The sequence below is a fragment of the Chroicocephalus ridibundus genome, chromosome 6 (assembly GCF_963924245.1).
Source record: "Chroicocephalus ridibundus chromosome 6, bChrRid1.1, whole genome shotgun sequence".
Lineage (NCBI taxonomy): Eukaryota > Metazoa > Chordata > Aves > Charadriiformes > Laridae > Chroicocephalus > Chroicocephalus ridibundus.
Genome location: NC_086289.1, coordinates 16,901,407 through 16,922,142, shown reverse-complemented (window position 1 = coordinate 16,922,142; position 20,736 = coordinate 16,901,407). Strand labels below are relative to the sequence as shown.

General features: G+C 37.0%; 1 protein-coding gene across 4 annotated transcripts in view; it reads right to left on the bottom strand.

Annotated features, from left to right (window-relative positions):
- The window catches only part of ADGRA1 (adhesion G protein-coupled receptor A1), a 272,861-nt gene that overhangs the window by 158,481 nt on the left and 93,644 nt on the right, over positions 1 to 20,736 (bottom strand). For all 4 annotated transcript variants that reach the window (XM_063339128.1, XM_063339129.1, XM_063339130.1 and 1 more), the window contains 3 exons: positions 13,451 to 13,522; positions 9,533 to 9,604; positions 371 to 442 (listed from right to left, as the gene is read on the bottom strand). In XM_063339128.1, the coding sequence (XP_063195198.1) occupies positions 371 to 442; positions 9,533 to 9,604; positions 13,451 to 13,522 (216 nt within the window). The remainder of the gene's footprint in view (positions 1 to 370; positions 443 to 9,532; positions 9,605 to 13,450; positions 13,523 to 20,736) is intronic.

Here is a 20,736-nt window from a genome sequence, read left to right as displayed (position 1 = left end):
GCCCTGAGGGATGTGCTTTAGGCAATCCTGCTCTAGCAGGGGAGTTGGACTAGATGATCTCTAGAGGTCCCTTCCAACTCTGAAGATTCCGTGATTCCGTGATTCCGTGAAAGGTGGAAGATCAGGGATGCTAGTCAGGATGGCTACACTGGGCTAGTCAGAAACACTGAAAAAGTCTATCACTGGGACAGGTAGAAGATGGCAGCTCATCAATAGTGAGACAAACATCAGTAACAAAATACTGCATATTTTACATTTGGACTGCACTGCTGGAAACAATCCTCTTTGAATTCATATTCAACTCTGCTGTGTTTATTCTAATGTTTTTCTTGAATATTTCAGATTTCCGAACATACGGAATGATACTTACAGTGCTTTCAGAGCTAGCAGCTCAGAGAAAAGTCCATTCATGAGACTTGAAAAAATATTCCCTGACAAATTCCTAGAAAAAAGCAATTTGCAGTCAGTCATAACAAATACAAGAAGAAAGCAAAATTGTTATAATGTCCCAATGCTAATTAAGAAATCCTGCTTTCTTGACAACAGTAGAAACATACTTAAATTTGTACATTGCTTTTTCGTAAATGACAGCAATGTTCAAATCAAATCATACGCTTTTACTTCTTTTATTTTCCCAGCAGGTATACACATAATTCACTTAGTCTAATAAACAGGAATATTTCTACATATTTAATAGAATAGAATTCTAGAAGATAATATTCTAGAATTTAATTTAATACAATCATTACTCAGTGAGACCTATGTTGCATTTTTATAGTATACGTAGAATGCCACTTCAAGGTAAAGAAATAAAAACAGTGTCTTAATTTAGTAATGCTCAGAAGAATTCAAGCAATCCCTTAAAACAGTAATGAGTTTTCAAAGTAACTACACAAATAGTTTTATCACAAAGGACTTTAAACAGACTGATTCTTCCCATCCCTAATTTAAGGACATTTCCATTTTAACTACTGTTTTACTATTTCTTGTCTTGATGGCTGAATGGATTAGGCTGAACACCCGCAAACAGATGCAATTTAATTTTGCCTAGATTAACAGTATTGCTCTGCCAGTGCCTTAATAGTATAAAAAGTAAATGCTTAATGTCAAGTAATACTGTCTTTTTCTATACCAGTAAACTGAAAAATTAATGCAGTATCCAAGATTAACATTTCACAGCATACGAATTACCTACTTTTGAAATACTGATACATGTTCCTTTCTATCCAATGCCTGATGCCTACACGTCTGAATTCAAAGATAGCTACAAAATTTCAGCTATAAGTGAAATTTCAGATCTCTTCACTGTTGTTACACACAGCAAAAAACGTAGACTGGCAAAGAAGATGGTTTCATTACTTTTTCATTAAAAAGGATGTTTTTATAATTATTGATTTTACTTCTCTTACGTCTGCAAAGTAAAGAATATATACTAAACTGAAGATAAAATTCAGATCAGGAGCAATCTTCCACCAGTGAGAAATGTAGCAAGCTGCAAAAGATCTGAACCAGCTTCATAAAGTGAGGAAGGAAAACCCCTCAAGAATCATGCTTTCTACAGAAACCTGTACAGATACATACGGATCAATGAATTCACGAAAGAAGAGTGACTATTGCTAATTTATAAATTACATTAAGAAAGAAAATTATGGAGCATTCCTGAAACAATAAATAATCTTACTTTTGTAGACATTTTTTCACCACTGAAATAATGAAAAAAAAAAAGAAAATGAACTTTGAACACTTTGAATTTTCGTGGTATTTCAAAGGAAAATTCTACTAATACAGAAAAATAAACTGGCTCAGCAATGTTAAGTGAAATTATTTCTCATTATATTGAGTGATGATGAGATGTGTTGATATAATTGAACTCATCATTAAGATTTTGTTTTACAGTGGCCCTTTAATACAGTTGTGGTGCAAAACTCTTAGAAATGGAAGGGCTTTCCACTATCTCTTTGAGTGTGGGTATGTCTAAAGGTGGAAATGAATGTTTGCCTGTAGCTACCTATTTCTATACCTTTAATATTTTGGAGTTACCAGGGGGAACTAAAATTATTGAGCATTTCACAAAGACTCAGTTACCTCTTTACTTAAAATTAAATGGATCTACTCATGTGCTTATTGGACACAAGCCCTGACGAGGCATATGCTGAAGCAGCTCAGTGAACCGGGACATTAAACGGTCTAAATCAGAAACTGATAACCCTGACATTTACACTGAAGTAAATCAGAAGTGGTTCCACCAATATGAAAGCAGTTACAGTGGTATAAACTTACTGACAGAGGACGATGATGCTGAACTGAAGGACGGGGAAAGCAATTTGCCTAGCCTTGCATGAATGGCAGCCAGAAGGCAGAAATACAGGGGGTTTCTTTTCTCTGCCTTGCCCCACTGCAGTACGACAACATTTCTGATCTGATGCAAATCCCAGCTTTCCCCTTAAATAGCTGGCCAGGCTTCATACCGCAAAACAAGCTTGACGCCAAGTCTGAAGTTTGGTAATTCCATTTGGGCCAAAGGAAGGCTTTATCTCTGGGCAATACTTCAGGAAACAGGGAAAAACTGTAAGTCATTTCCACAGCTGATGTAGCAGGGTACAGCAGATGTACGGTAGCTATGCACCTTCCAGCGGTGCCCATTCTGTGCCTACTCAATCTATGGACTTTCCATAGGTCCTACCAAATCCACCAAGATATCTAGCCAGAGCTGACCTACGTTATGCTAACCTAAAAAATCCTGACTCACGTTCCATTTACAGGTTTTCGGTTTCTTTTTACCATGGTAGAAAAGTATGTAACCCTTTTCTTCGGTGGTTTTGCCAAGTGCTGGAATAATTGAGTTCCTGACAGTTCAAAAGTCAGCACAAAGCCAGCAAGCCAATTTTAATATTCTTTTGTATTCTTCTGGCAATGACCTGGTTTGAAGTTTCCATATTACTACTAATAATTAACAAACGAGGATCGTGTTCACAGGGCTGTATAAATCATAAAGCAATACATTTCTATGCTGCAGAAACACATAATTACAATATCTCGATCTCCAACAGTGGGAATAGCTTCTTCTCTAACAAACCTTTCAGAAATCTTCTTAAATCACCCCAATAACACATGTATTTCTGAGCTAGATATCTGATTCTGGCAAATGCTTGGTTCTGTCGGTTTACATCATTTATGTTATATATTAAAATCTCTCCAAATGCATAACGTTGTGAAATTCCGCCATTTCAGATATCCTGAAACCCACGCTTGCTTGATTTGAAAGGACATTTGTTCTAAAAACATCTGTATCACCTAGTTTGCAAACATTTCAAACGTAACAAATTAATGCACTCCAAAGCTGATAGCACTTACTATGCCATTAACTTAGTCCATTAACAGAAACATGTGCTTTCTGTTATATCAGAGGTAAAACATTTTAGTTTTACGAATAAGGTCCTACACTTATTTTTTTCATATACCAAATACTCTTTTGCCTTTACATAAATTAATAAAATACTTAGGCCAAAAGCTTTAATATAAATGACAAATGGGTCTCAAAGGACCGTTCTGAGGCAAAATATAGGTAGGAGCAGGAGTATATGGATATGAAGAATGTTTCACTCTTACGAGCAGTATTAAAAAGCAAAAGCTGAATGCAAGGGTGACAGATTGATCTTCTGTGCAAAAAGACTGGGATAGGAGGGGAAAATAGAGAGAGGGGAGGTTATGGTGCGTATTTTCTTGATGTTGCTGAAGTGGGGTCTGTTTGATTCACCACCTTCCTGGTTTTGTACTTTATTTCTGGCACCAGATAAAGTGATTAGTTGCTTCAATGACAGCAAGAAAGTCACACAAGAATTTATGGTATAATATTATCATAAAGCTAACTGCTGATGAAGATGCAGAGGCAGGATGAAGAATAAATCAGATATACTTTAATCAAAAAATTGGAAGTGAGGAGGAAGTTCTGTTTCGAACTTCCAAAAGGAAGATCCAGCAGTAGCTCCTTGCTGAAACAGATTTGAAGTTGCAGCATTTCAGAACCTGAAGAGCTAACTTATGGGGACTAAAGAAATTAAAGCTGGTGTATCACTACAGTGGCACCATCCCAGTATTCCACAGCTCTTGATATTTAGATTAAATATAAACAGAATTAATGTGGATGGCAGCTCCATTACCTAGCAGAAATATATTTGCATACGTAATTCTGGAACAAAGCACTGAAACATGGCCACTGAGGGACCGAAGGAGATTTGGAAGATTTGTTGCATTCAATTATGTCACTCCTAGTTAGAATATGTGCACCTCATCATAACATAAACACAGCCAAAGGGTAATATATAAGCCAAAAAAGTTAAGCTAATATCTTTGAAGACATAATAAATCTTCTCTTATACTGTCTGAGGCACTGTCAGCTGCATCTGTCATAGGATGTGAAAGCATTTTGGAATCATTTTCCAGAGTACAAATCATCAAATCCAAGAAGGTGTAAAAATTAGATCAGTCTCAAGGAACATAATCACAACTCACTGGCTGCAGTAATTTCAGGAGCTGTGTGAAATTTCAGATTTCATTAGTAACTTGAAATTCAATTCCTGTTCACTGAAATACACATCCTGACCCTGACTGCAGCTGGAGTAAAAGTCGTCTTTTCTACATTATCAAGAGACTGAGAATTTTTTGTGGTTTCTTTATGTGTGCATGTTTTCAAAACAATGCTAGAAGATACTACTAATTAAATTATTCTAAATTCAAGAATCCTGTAGGTTGTCCGGTTCTAAAATAGGCTGCACAAAACTACCAAGCCCTCTGAAGAGTGTTTGCATTATCCCTGAAAGCTCAGGCAGTTCTCATCCTTCATTTTAGCAAAGTATTTAAACATACCTTTGCCCTACTCAGTTTAGATAAACGCATCACGTCATTTGGTTAAACATCTAATGTCGGTTTGGGCCTAGGGCTGATTTTTCAGCTCTAATTCCATTTTTTCAAACTGAATTAAGTTTACAAGATCACCTGAAATACACTGTGTTATTTTATTTCACCTGGTATTTCTGCTTGCAAACAGTGTATGAAAATCTCATCCCTGCACTTCACCGAAGGTGCATGAAAAGATTTATGTCCTTTGCTCTTTCCAGTGGACTCATGGCTCTCCCTACTGGTTTTATAACAGCCTGCAAAGATTCTTCTGTACTTCATCTCTGCTAACATAACACAGGAGAGCTCTAATTACCACAATCAGCAACTGCATAAATCAACACGTATGTATACATCTTTATATTGCTCCTTCAGTAACCTAAACCACACTTGGTGGCTCTGAAACCAGTTCCATGTCTAAGAACTTGTCATCTTTTCCCTGGTACAGCTACATACACTGATGTTACACTGAGTAAATGCTTCTCCATAACCTTTTCAGAGAACAGCTTTCTCATACTCCTGAAATGACAAGTAAGCATAAATCAGAAGTATCAGTAGCAACGGAAAGGTGACTTACTGTATTTTAAACAGGTCTAAAAAGTTTGATTCCGGGAAGTTTGTATGAACTTCCACACAAAAAAAAGCTAGAAAGTGTTAGAAAAGTACCAGGTGGCATTAGCTTGCAGTCAACGAGCAATCACCAGTTCTTACATCAGAGGCAAATTGAGATCCCAGCTCAAATAATTACTATCAGCAATATGTAATTAAATGCGATTTCCGAGACCAAGGAACAAATGATATTATGAACAGCAGGGAGTGGTTCCTCTTGATTGAGATTGTGGTTGTATTTCTTCACAGAATAATCACTGACCCAACAAGAGAAATGGTACTCTCTGACTTTGTTTTGCTAAGGAGGACAGTCCCTACTAAACAGAAAGTCATAACTTTTGCCATAGCAATCATGAACTGATTTACTTCAGACGAAAGGGAAAATTAGACTTATCTATTACTATGCCTCTGATTTCAAAGGACAGACTTTTGAAATAAAAAGTAAATAAATAAATAAAGTAACTAGCAAAGAACTACTAAAGTACATGACCTGGAATGCAGGATGGCCCCATTTGTTAAGTCAATGGTAGAAAGGCAATTTAAAACCCAAATGAGAAAAATGGAAGATAGACTAAATGGATCAATAACCAAGTCTTAAACCTTGAAAAAAGAATGCAAGTTCTAAAAAGATCACAGAAGTAGAGAGACTATAACGAACAGGAAAACGTTAGCAAAAAGACAGGAAGCATAGAGGGACAATGAGAATTACCAAAAATTAAATTAAACTTTGGAAAGTATACTAAAACAAGGTGCAAAAGACACTTTAGCAATACTACTATATTATAAGTAAGAAAGGAAGAAAGAGTAGATATTATATATTCCCTAAATATATCCCATTACCACTGTTTTCTATTCTGTTCAGTAAGGTCGGTCATTTGGATTATAGGTATTTATGGGAGGAGCATACACTAAATTCTGGAAATTATCTTTCCCAAGATCACCTACAATATGAATACTGATTTGCAGAACTAGTTAAAATCAGAAAAATACCTGAGCAACCAGAGGCCTTCTAGGCTAATATCACTCACATGAAATCACTAGTACAAATGTTAATGGTTTTCTCCTGCTTAAGTGGTATCATGTTACATGTATATGAAAATCAAGAAACAATTTTCCTTGTCTAGAAAATTAGTGTTCTTTTTTATATGATTAAATGATACATCTCCAATAGATGTATATTGATTTTTTTCCCCCATTTCTGATTTGCCAACATTTTTTTCCATTTTTCTTTCATTCAAAACTCACTCGTTTACTGCATCAAATACAATGAGGCCAGGCTAACAGGTCTACAGTTACCAGAATCATCATTTTTTCCACTGATGCATGGACGTAACAGCCATTAAAGCATGAAGAACCTGGCGTTAAGTGCATTTATTGTAAGACACTGTAAGATAATGGACAGGATAGAAGGGAGAGGAGTAAGACTTTACTAGTGTTCTGCACAAACACTCTTGTGACTGATTGTATTTAGTGCTTTCACAAATGACTGGCTCAGAAATGTAAGCACATGAAAATGAAATCTCATAATAACAAAACCAACGACTGGCCAACATTAAGAGAACTATCAGACAAGGAGAGGTGAACACTCTTGAAGATGAGATGTCTAGTAATTTCATTAAATAATATTCAAAGTGAAAAGTGTAATAAGACCGGCACTTGAGAATCATACTTAAGAAAGGTTTAATTCAAACTTCTGCAATAAACTGCGGCCTCAGATGGAAAACAATACAAAAAGCTCTGGATCTACATCCATTGGAAATGAAAGTTAGCTCCATCTTGAGGGAAACATAAATATTTACTTAGGATGCACAAAAAGACCAGAGGAAGGAAGACACGGTGTTAACGATAGTGTAGAGGGAACTGGGATACTTTCTCTGGATCTGCATGCTCAGAAAAGATTTGCCAACACTGGGACAGGTACACGGGTTACTAGAATGAGCAGGGATATGGCAAATTGATTTTACAAAAGGAAACTGTACTGGTGTGTTTGATCAGCCCAGTAACTACGGGCATGTAGCATGCATATTGTGCCTTTTTCTGACATCTCTGGTATCAGTGAAGGATGAGGAGATATACTGCCACACTCTTTCCTGGTCTTCAGAGGAAAGGGGATAGTACAGCCAAACACTGCCACAGAATAAATGTTGTACACTCACTGTGAATGAATTTCTGTTCCTTACCATCACAGGACTGAAGTTCTGTATTTAACTTCTAATTAGCTTTTAAGATGAAGTCTGGAAGATTTATGAATGGAACTCTTAGACATGTTTTTCTGAGAGATCAGGGTTTTGAACAGTTTCTGTTGAGGTTGCTCCTAGCATCTAGAGGCACCTTCCATTAAATAAGATGACTTCACCATTTTGAATTAAACATACCTCCTATGGTAATCTGGCTATATAGTCACGGTCATGTTCACTGTGCACAACAAAAGGAGACCCAGCAACCCTCAACAGCGGAGTTGGTCTTGCCCAATTTGTCAACTCATCTTTAGACGAGTAAAAAGAGGGGCAGCCTGCCCCTGGTCATCAGCATGCTATCGATGCTCTTCCCATCAGCTGTTCTCACTTGTTTTCATCAGAGAAGATGTGGCATAGTTACTCTCAGTAATGTGATCAGTAAGCATGCCAGATTTCAGCCTTTTACCTGGTGTCATCTTGACCTCATGGCAGATCTTTCTAGAAAGATTTCCCTGTTTTTCTAAGGAAATGCCAGAACTGGCTGGAGAGGAAGAAAATAAAGTATGAGATTTGTAACACACTATGATGCAGTACAGGAATGTATTTCCCATTCAGAAATGAAGACAGATATCAATGAAGACACAGAGCCCTCTGGGTCTGGCCAAATGTCCATTTAAACCAGGGCCCTTCCTGTGAATTGTCCCTTTCCAGCCAGGAAAGTCGCAGCCAATTTACTAATTCCTAGCACTTTCCTATGCTGTACCACACTTTTGGCCATTCCATTCTGTCCTTCTCTGAACCTTTTCTAGTTTTCATCATCTTTTTGAGGTGGGCAGACTGGAAGCGCTCACAGTATTAAAAATGCAGGTTCTTTGCTTTTTTACTGTACGATGGATGTTCTCCAATTTGTTCTCTCTTCCTTTAATAATACTCCCCCCCTTTTTTTTTTAAATGATACTGAGCAGATGTTTTCATGGCATTACCCACTCTAATCTCAAAAGATCATTCCTGCATGTTAATGGTTAGCTCAGAACAGACTGAGCTTCCTTCTCCCTTCCATCACTTAGTATTTATCTACAATAAATTTCATCTGCCATTTTACTGCCCAGTCCTGTACATTACTGCTGTCCTTAAAAATCAACCCTTCTCTCTAATTCTTTGGTTAACTTAGTACCTACTAGCAAACTTCGTCGTTGCACATTTTATCTCTTCTTCCAGGTCATCTGATTATCCCCAAAACTGAACAGCCTGGGTATACTATCATACTCTCATGTTTTCTGAGTGCTCTTTCTAGAATAGCCTGATAACCTATTGATCACACAGCCCCCTGGCGTGCTTATGGATATGCAAGTTGATTGCTTTGCTCCCTAGAGCACATTCCAGTGCAGTTGCATATGATAAACTAATCACTCAAAAAGTACTATGACAAATAAAGTGTACAACGCAACACCTTAGACTGTCTAAAATTGATATTTCTGAAGCAATTTTAAATACCCTGATATTCCAAATTTGCTTGACACTTCATACATTTTTTGTCTGAGTATATGCTTATTTTTTTATGTAACGCACTTAAGGAAAAAAAAAAAAGTTATAAAATTCTAATTGATCCGTAATGGTTAGAAAGAGCAATGTATCCCTTTTAACCAGTAAACGTCTCATCTGTGTGCTTGACCTTGAATTGTTTCTGAGACAAGCAAACAGAAATGTCACGTTCAGCCTCTTTGCAATGTGAAAATGAAATTTTTTTTTTAGTACAAAACCTATAATTTTCTTATAATGAAAGTTTATTGCCAACTGTACTCAGGTAAACCATGTGGCAGTTTGGATTTCTCCTGTGGTACTATACTCACAGTTTGTGAAGACTGTTAAGTCCAACAAACATTTCTGGTGTTAGGCAACCAATTCTGTTATTTGAAAGATCCCTGAAACAAACAAACAAAAAAACCATGAAACATTAGGCCTGTCTTTTTCATATACATAATCACATACAGCCTCTTTAACTCTTAAGGGGCTAGAGACAAACAAGAAATAAAACCTTTGTCCATAGTGTAACATAACTGAATTAAATAGATGTAACAACTTTTGTATTACCATTACTGAGCAATATTCCGCAATTAAACACACCATCCTGCAACTTACATAAAACCACATTTTAATGTCATTAGTATATGTCGCAAATAAAAAAAAAATCATTTCCAATATAAAGAATTTTCTTTATCAAAGTTACTAGCATCTATTCATTTACTTCTGAAAAATACTATGCATTTTGTTGCATGCAATATTCAGCAAAAATTGACATATTTTTACTGTTTACTAATATCTCATCTCATTGACAGAATCCTTTCTTGCTGAAGAAATCGCAGAAACCAGAGGGCAATTAATTCTTGAGTGAGTAAGAAGGTCAGTCCTGATAAGCACTTGGCAAGGTCTTTGAAGAGCAATACTGTGGCTGTCTAGACCACAAACAGTACAAGGCATTACGTTCCGTAACTCGTCTCTGCAGAAAGGTGAATGGGTGTTTTCTGTACAAGTCACACATACAACATTATGTATGGGATACTTACAGGAAGGAGACAAAAGTAGGGACGAACAGTTATGTTGTGATAACACCATGAATGCTGCCCTTTGGTGCGTTCTGAACTAGGGTTTAATTTTTACATATTTGGTTTTCAACCTTGACTCAAATTTTCCTTCTTATCAAGTATGGTTTTTTTTTAAATAATTGCAGTAATATAGGGATTTTAAGTGATTATACATCCAATAAAATGTTAACATTGATCTGAATATGGTTTTGGTTTAGAATCAGTAGTAGTCTTCCAATTCCTTTGTTACGTTGTGCGGATTCCCTGTTTTTCTATTGTTATATGAGAACACTAAAGTCATCAAAAAGGAGAATAAGGGTTGTAGTTTGAAAAATCTAGTTGTTGCTTTCATGGAGACATATCCAATTAGGTAGAATGTGAAGGCAATTTCTTTAGAATTCACTGCAAAGTCTTGTCCTATCAGACAAAGATTATATCGTTGTACAATTAAATGATGAAACATCACATTAGAATGAAAATATTTCTTAAATGCTTGTCAAGGATATTAAGTAGGCAACAGCTGAGAAAATAGTGTGGATAACAATATAGTGCAATAATTACATATTAGCATTATTCTTTAAGTTCTCCTAATGAGAGCTACACAGAAAATCTAAAAATGCAAGTTTAAGACAAACAAACATACAAATACATATATCTATAAATAGATATCTTTCTATTAGAAGAGGTAAACAGTAAACGAGAATCTACCCAGAATTCTTGGTTGGGCAATGCTTTACTTCTGCCTAAGCAAAGTCTGAACACATACGGAAGAAACGCATCACTATGTGGGGCATAATTTGGGTAGCAAAAGTAAATTTCGTCAAAACTAATCAAAACAAGTGCATATTTCTTTAAGTGTGGCACCCAGTAAGTTGGTATTTTTAATAAAGTGAAAGGCTACATACCCTTTTCTCAAAGTTTACTTCAACGAGTGTTATTTTCACAATAAGATTTATGGCAGTAGCTGAAATCTCAGTATTGCAAAACATGTTTTCTAAAAAAATATTAGCAAAAAGAAAAGACAACTTGCTGCACATTCCTCCAGACTAATACATGTAATAGTAGACATAATTCAATTCATAACGTACAAAGCTGGTGTTCCTTTTCAGGAGTAAGACATTTAACTTACTAATGATGACTTGTAAAATTGACATCAGGGAAAACAAAACTCCTCTGTTGAATAACCAAGTGCCGTAATTTTAATGTTTCATAAATTTTCAATTTTCATCAATTTTGTGTGTAGCTTTTTGAGTAAACCCTTGAAATAATTCAGTTTGTCATTCAAATACAAATTATTATGGTTCTCCAAATCATTCACAGAAAACATTCTGATGTTGACAGCCTGCAGTTTTTCTGTCTGACTTGCCATAGCCATATCTCTTGCAGTTGTCCATATTATATCAGCTTCTGCTTTTCACAGCATCATTTATATTTTACATGGGAAATAAGAAGATGTGAATGTAATGTAGTCTTAAAGTAATTACTACATTCAGCATTCAACTGGAGTTTACACTATTTATTCCTTTAGCTCAACTGCCTGCTACCCAACAGTTGCACAGTGAAGGAATGCAGAGATTTTCTTGTTTACCATGGACTACACGATTTGTACCAAACATGTGGCAGTCTAGTAATTAATCAAGTCCCTGTATCTAGATTGCTCCCAGCGTTACCTGTTCATATCAGCAACGAGGAGTTTTTTGAGATCTAGCATGATAAATCCCAAGGTTGCCTTTTCTAGTTTGCTGAAGAGTCTTTTCTTGTCACTTTTCCCAGTGCCTAATGACTTCCTCATCCTTGACCTGCCTCTCCTGGCTGACCCAAGCCTCCACCTGTGCAGTCTTCAGATGTGCAGCCCATGACTTGCACAGGTTTCCTGGTTTTCCCACAAGAGGTCAGGGTTGTGTTATTAGAGCATGCGGCCAAAGCAACAATTAGTACTCATTTCGATCATTTCATTGGATTGTTATCCCTATATACAGAGCAAGCGAGAAAGTTTCAACCTAATGTTTTTCTTTGTATTAAAAATATATATGCTACTCTGACTTCATCATCATTATGTCATTGGCTTTCTACCCAAATGCACTAAAACTTAGTGGTTGGTGTTAGAAAATACCGCTACCTGTATGATCTTTTACTTAGGTTGTGCAGTGTTCCCTGTACACAGCCGTTAGGGAATTTAACCTCAGAGGAGAAAAGCAGAAGGATTTGTAAATTTCTTTTTCTGTGGATTTGCATTCCTTCTCCTCTAAATCTTCCCATCCCACAAAAATAATCCCTGTTTTCTCATCGGTTTTCTCCTCACACAAACGACAGCACACACGACGGCTAGGCAGATTTCTGGTGCGTGCTGATGGCCTGGTTAGCCATTACATGGACATTTGGATGCTCTCACTTGGAAAATTATAATTGAAAAAGGGTTCATCTCACTTTTCCTTTAGGCTGAGTAGAACTAAGGAGGGTCTGTAGTCCTTGTTAATCAAAAGCAAAAAGGCCCACTTGTAGGATCTTAGTAACTTAGATATTTTTACTCTCTACAAATGTCGTTTAAAAATCAGTCAGTCCTTTCAAAAGTACCACGAGAACCTTTTCAAAAAGAAGAATGCAAGAATGATGGACAGGCAATATATTGCATAAGTCTTGTTTCCTTAGAAAACCATGCTAAAAATAAAAAATGTCAAGCAGAGTCAATGTGAGAGGTATGAAAATGGTAGACAAATTCGAAAGCATGACAAAGTTTCCTGTCTAAGAATTTATTTTATAGACCAGGTCTGTGATAATAGTAGACCTTACACAATGAAAAAACTTAGTGTAGAACAAAACATTGTTCACACATACTTAAACCACTTAGTTTTATTTCTGATTAATGACTATAGTGATATATTGTCTGCTAAGTCATTAATTAAGCATGTTTTTTACCTTTATAGATGTACTTGTTAGGACATTTACTGGAGAGCAAATAGATTATTTTAAATGGGAAAAGGTAAAAAAGAAAGGGGAAATGGGGAAAAAAAAGGAGAGAAAGAAGAAAAAGGCCTGGTAAATTTAAAAAGCACGGTGTGTGATTTTCTATTTTACAGCCAGTGTCCTTATGTGATTATTGCTTGGTGGCATATTTGAGTTGCCCAAGGATAGAAATGTCGATACAAACACAGTTTGCAGAATAATTCAAATGGAATTAATACTTACAGGCGCTTGAGTTCTGAAAGTCCATGGAAGGCCCCTGGCTCAATTGTGCTGATCAAATTATTCTTCAGATCTCTAGAGAGACATAATAGGAGGAGCAATTAATTATCACTTTACTTACTGTACTACTGTTACACATGAGGAGCAGTGTGAAATGCAATGAAATTCTAACCTTTATTTGTCTTAGCTAAAAACAAGAATTAATTTCTTTTAAAATGGTAACATCAAAAACATTACATAATTTGCAGTTTATAAAAACATATTTTTCCAAGAAGATGGTTAAGATCAGATGTTAAAAAAAAAAACCCAAACCTGCTTGTTTTAATTCTTTTCTTATTTATACTTTTCAAACCAAGCTTACCACCCACTCTTGCCCCGGGAAAAATGTTTTAATCAATGAGCGAAGAAAATAATCAGTCAGCAAAGCAAGAGTCTTTTAGTTTGCTTATTCATTGTGCTGTGCACTTTACACTGAATAAATTTCTCATTTCCACCTAACGTAGGCAAAGCAGCTGGCATGTGAGACAAACAGATAGGTCAGGTTTCTGTCCCGAAATACAAGCAATTTCTCATATTTGGCAGATAGGTGCTTCATTTTGCACTTGGTGACAATCCAGAGGATTGGTTGTTGAGCAGATAAAGAATATTTCACTGGCATTAGTAATCTCGTCTGCTCTTGGCACAGTGCTTGGGGCCATGCCATTGCTCTCAGCTCAGTCCCCACAGAGATTTACAACTGAATTGTCTCAAGACTTTCGTGATGTGAACCCTGAGGAAATGCCTTCAGTGCAATTAGATAAGCAGGCCTAGGAGATAAATGCTGTAAATTCTTGTAGAGTCAGTGTTCATCTTCTGACAATTTGCAATTCATAGGGAATGACTGGTGCGCAATAATATCAGTGTTGTTTCTCAGACTGGCCACTTCCAGGATATTGCAGCACATACACTGCTTGACTCTGCCGAAGTATGGATGTATCAACAGCCACGTGAGTCATCTTATTCATGGCTTTTTATTTTACTGCAAACAAAATGCACACTAGGTGAAATCTTGGTTCCACTAGCTGTGATTGCCCTCAACAGGGAAAGATTTCATCCCAAATGTTTAGTTCACGGTAGGATATATTTTAATTTCAAAGACAAGTCATAAATAAATATTTCTGTATTTTGGTAGTCATTTTTGCAGATCTTTTGAATACAGTTCCAAAAATTTGTGTGTCACACCCTTTTCGTTTTAGTGATGATGTTGATGCGTGATCCATCCCTAACAAAGACCTCAGTCAGACTCTTAATGGTCAAGTTCAGCTTTCAGCTTGCAACATGCAACACCAGGAGTCCTTAAGAAGGTGATAAGATATTCTGATTACTTTTGTGCAAGACGTCTTGTACGATATGTCTTACGTATAAGAAATGCAGAGCTATCAACAGACCAAGACTGCAATTTTGGTGGAACAAAACCCAACCCTGGAATATCAGATCCATTTAGAAAATATAGATATTCAGTTGCTTAAGTTGTAAATTCCTAACTGTGAACAAGATTCAAGATAATCACTTAGCATTTGGTAAAGTCTACTCAGCTTGAAGTTTACACTGCATAATCAGCAAGGTATGATACAGAGGTATGATACGTGGTAGCATCACCTGTCCAACAATTTTAGATTACTGTTTCTTCTTTGTTCCTGCTTGCTCTACATAGTGCTTTCATCATGACTATGTGTTGCACCTGATCTTGTGACATACTGAAAAAAGCAAAGGACCAGGAAAAGGGTACAAAAATGGAAATCAAACAATAGGCTCTGCTTTGAGTCTTTTTAAAAAGTCAGTATTGCAAAGCATACAGGTTTACTTATTAAGAGTACCTGTGATTTAAGTAATTTAGCTGAAGTTACAAGCATTCATAAAGCTATGAAATACATTAGAAAATTTTCTAGCCGTGAATGTCTGAAAATCAGTGGTTTAGTTTCTTACTGTTTTTATCTTAGCTTCTTTAAGATGTTTCAAAGTTCCGTTTTTTCAATTGGTTTTTCACTAATAAAACATTATCTGTTCATTATGCAAATAAACTTGATGAAATATAGAATCATAGAATCATAGGGTTGGAAGGGACCTCTGGAGATCATCTAGTCCAACCCCCCTGCCAGAGCAGGGTCACCCAGAGCAGGTTGCACAGGAACGCGTCCAGGTGGGTTTTGAACATCTCCAGAGTTGGAGACTCCACCACCTCTCTGGGCAGCCTGTTCCAGTGCTCTGTCACCCCCAAAGTAAAGAGGTTCCTCCTCATGTTTAGGTGGAACTTCCCATGCTCAAGTTTGTGCCCGTTACCTCTTGTCCTGTCCCCAGGCACCACCGAAAAGATCCTGGCCCCATCCTCCTGACACCCACCCTGTAAGTATTTATAAGTGTTGATAAGGTCCCCCCTCAGCATATGATAATTTCAGTCCACACAGATGCAATGGATATTACAAGGACATATTAAAAATACAGCAGCTTTTCCAGTTGTCCAGTACTGATGTAACTTTAAAACAGTGACGCATAACTGTACGCACATATAGGTATTTCAAGCACCCACATTACATGGCATAGGTCATTCTTATTTGCCGGAGCCACAATAGCAGTCCCTCACTTGTTGCTAAGCTAGTGAAAAGCATAAAGCCCAGAAGTGCTTCATTTGCCCTGCTCCTGTGCAGTACAGAGATAAGCACGGCTGTAGTGCCTGGGAAAGGGACTGAGTCAGAGCCCACGAAATTCCCCATAGTCTCAGGAACCCAGCAACACGAGCCAGCAGCAGGGGGAGAAAAGGCGGCAGACTGAGGGGAAGAAAAAAGGAAAGTGTCAGTTCAGGAGACAGAAAGGTGCAGAGCTCAGGCAAGGAATGTGATGGTGGTTTGAGCATTCATAAGAAAACTGCACAGCCTACGACTGATTTCAGGCATAGATCTAAGCTCTTTCTTTCCTCCTGGAAATCACATAAGCAAAACAATGGCAGAAACACAGATGTTACGGTTGTTGCTTGCACTGGTTCTTATCTGGCAAAGCACACAACAACCCCATGGGCAATAGAGAGGAATCAGGGGCTACAGCCACCCTCCTGGGGGTGTTCTGCCCTTCTCCCTATTTCCTGATCCAGGCAAAGCAGTTTTCTCCTTTGTTTGGTCCCCTTCCCTTCTACTGGATTTGCATGAAGGTGACAGTGGCTGATTCAATCACAAATGAAATACAGAGAATGATGTTTGTTACCACGAAAACACTCTCTAAGAATTGGAAGAAGCTTTAGGGTTTTTTAAATTTTGTGGTCAAACAGTTTCCTTTTGGTTCCCTGATACCAGCAGCAGCTACTAGATTAATCTTTCTTCTGCCTTCATCTGCTCAAGAAGTTGTGACAATTCCTTTAACCCCGAATTTTCCACACCTTCTCATAAACAAGACTGTTTATACACAACTTCTGCAGTCTCTTCTTCAGCGTCCCATCAGCTCGCAAAGACAAGTCAATAAGTTTGGTAAAAGTTAATCTACATGAGTGTATTTTCCTTCGACGGTTTAGGATTTTTGCTGTGTGGGTTAGCCAAAGCCTCGGGTTTTTTAATCTTCAAATATTCGATACTAAACAGTTTGGTCTGCTCCGGTTCTGTTCACACCAAACATCATGGCTTAGCTTTCTGTAGACAGCATTACTGGCAATATCCTCATGAAAGAAATGTAGATCCCTCTGTTTGTACAGTACGTTAAATATGTAACTACTCAGGTTGAAGGAAGTTCTTTAAGTTACAGGAGTGCGTCCACATGGAAAACACTGTTCTCGTCATGTAAACTTCTGTATCCTTAAAACTTAAAATACAAACAAACAAAACAAAATAAAACCCCCAACCCAATACTATAAATCCTTTGGGCCTGTGCTGATTTATCTCAGGTTTTGCACTGGGGGACATTTGAAAACCATTTAGAGGCATAGTTCAGAGCAAATATTCACATTTTAAGGCAGGGGAAACTGACAGTTTTAATCATTAATCTTTATATCGATTACACACACATTCTGTGTTAACTGACAACTCATCTAAATGCTCTGCAATTTGGTGAAGTGATTGTCTCTTATAGCCAAAAGTGGTAACAGCTCACAATAAATATAAAAGAGTCAGTATGAGTGGCAAACTGTTGGCAGGTGAGTTTTAATGCCAGTCAAAATAACCAAGCAGACAAAAGGTCTTCCATTTACTGAAATCCTGTATGTTCTCGTTTATGGAAACTCTGCTCTGTTTCCCCATAACTTGTAACCACATAGGAAAAACCAGCATAATCTTAAACTATCATCTACAGGAAGAAAAAAGGCCAGTTTAATTTAGTAAAAGGCAGACCATTTCAAGAAAAAGTGTCCATCACTTGCACTGTCCCAAACAAGACATCTCGTCCCCTTATTTTGGAAATTAAACTTAAATTAGGTAGGTCATTTTAGTAAGAACATTCTCAGAAAATTGTAGATGATTATACTACCCACGATCCTGGCACTTTCTTAGTAATTAGTATTATCCCATAACGTTTCCATGCACTTCTGGCCTAACAAAATAAGTGTTTTCCTTCTTGTCATCCTTGAGGACTAAAATGTGATTAAAATAAATAAATAAAATTATCACAACTGTTAATCACTTACAATTCTTACTATACATTAGGAGAATCTATTTGCTTGTCTCCCACTTGTATTTTTTACAAAATTACTTTTATTAAAATATAAAATTAGCTTCTCCCATTTTCTAATTTAGCAAAGAGTTTGCAATATTGAAGCCTTACAGCAATGAGTATCAACTTTCACTGAGCTAAATAAAGAAACCAGAGTAAATTTGGTTGTATGTTTACATTTTTTCCCCAAGAGCTACTGCTGAGGTTTGGCAAAAGGTCATGATCCAAGGCGTGCCAAACAGCAGCCCAGCCTGGGCCACACACATGCACACACGCGTACATACCACGCAAGCGATTTTATCACCAACCAAAAGTAAGAGGAAAAGTGAAAGAACCCCAGTATCGTAATATTGAACGGCCACATCGCAACCCAGTTAAAGTCTAAAAAGAAAGCATTTTCTAACTAACAGTTATGGCTGTGCATCATTTCTGATGCAGCGTTCTAACTCTAAAGTATCTATTCTGAATCTGAATGACGTGTCATTAGTGGTGTGGGTGTATAGATCTAGTGGCGTGACCTGAAAATAAATCAAAACCAAGTGCCTTGTACAAGTACAGATAGATGGAAGCTACATAAAGTTAGCTGTAGTCATAACAACTGCAGCACTTACATCAAGGCTGCACAGCTGCACAAAAATAAAATACTACAATATTTATTGAAATATGTTTCCTCTAATTTCATGATAGTTGCTAGATACAAGTGCTGCCTGGTACTGTGATCTTAGCAAGACCTGAACAGGTAAAAGAACAATATAGAATGGACTGTAGTTTTTTGCTAAAAAAACCAATCACAAATGATTACAGTAAATTAACAGAGGGAAGTTTCCTTTTCGCTTACAAGTCTGAACTTACATAAAGTATATACAATAACCATTAGGCACTGTCTTCCTACATTTGTGTAGATAATTTGTAGGAATATGCAAATAATAGTTCCACAGGTAAAAATGCAAGTATCACAAGCTGCTGGGAGTTTATCCTTAGACATTAATCTTTGAACTGACTTTTACTTACTAAAGACATTTAAGAGGAGTTACCTCAACAAAACCAGCTGACTTAAGGAGGGGAAATCTGTGTTTGAAATATTCATTTCCTGACGGCTTAGCTGAGAGGTAAATGAAACAAGAGGAAGAGGCTACTAATGGGACTTTACAAGAACATTTAATAGCTACGCCAGGCCTCTCAGCTATTAGACATCTTCCGTGGCCAAATCCCTGATTATCTAAATGTGTTCTTGAGATTCTTGATGCTTCAACTTCACAGTATGCACTCACACAGTATAAAACATAGTGAGAAAAATCGCTAAGATATACACAGTCCATTAACAAAAGAATCAATTTGTCTTAAGCTACATTCTGACATTTTGGGCATTTTGTACCAACAACTACGCACTGCAGATTCCTCCCCCAACTTACAATATATGTACTGTAGATATTTTGAATACATATTCATAACAAGAATGTTCAACTAATTCCAGTACTTCGTTCAAATTCCTGACATCGATACCTCTTTCATAAAAAATTATAGGTTGTACCAAGAGGACATCTGTGTTTAGAAAGCTGTCATTATGGTGCTGCAAACTTTCCAAAAAAGCTCTGAGAAGAGCAATCAGTTGTTGAGCAGATGCCAAATACCAGTGAAATATGACTGACTTTCCACATTTTGCATATTACTATGAAACAACAACAACAACGGGAAAAAAAATAATAAGGTCACATCTTCCACTTCTTGCTCATGCGAAATATTCCAGTCAAACTAAGTAGCACCTTTGCCCTAGAAGTGAAAGCAGACTCTGGACCCTTGAAGAAGATTCACTTTTAAAACATCATTACGATCACAGTGGTAAGAAAGAGGCATAGCCAGTGATGAAAGACAACATTTAGCACCTATCCTGCAGTCACGATAGCAACTGTCAGGGTTAGCAGTCCTGGGTACAGGAACAAAGAATTAAGATGATATTGGTAAAATGTGTTTGAAGACATTTCAAATGCACCCATCCGTACAGTACCTGTCAGGAGCCAGTGACTCATTGTTATACTTTGATGGCCTGGATATTATCAAAATTCATTTTCATCTTCATCATCTTCATTGTTGGTGAATGTATTATTGGTCATACACCGTATACCAAGAAACAGGCAGGTTAATCGATATCCATAACCTGGTATCATCAACAGCTAAAGCACTCCCATGAAATTCCAGAGCTCTTGTCTGTTGTCTTTTTATGATGAGAGTGGATATTTAATCTACTTTCCAGAATCAGAAAAGTTACAGCTGCATTGCAGTTAAGTTTCAAGACATACGGATAAATCTTTTTTTAGATTATTCCCACAAGATAATAAACATAAACATGCACATAACATGGACAATAATTGTCCAATAATTGTCTGCTTTTGCAGACACAGAGGCTACAGGCCTTTTGTTTGTTTAGCATTTTGGTGCACGTTGATTAGGCATTCTCCCTAAATTTTCTTTTTTAATCCAAGCTATTACTGGTTGGATTACCTAAAACAATAGACCCTAAGGACCAGGCAAAAAAAAATAACTGCTGCCCATTCAAGGTACTAATGAATGATTGGAAGTTTCAAACTAGTCACTTGATGGCAATAATGACATATAGAAAAACAGGA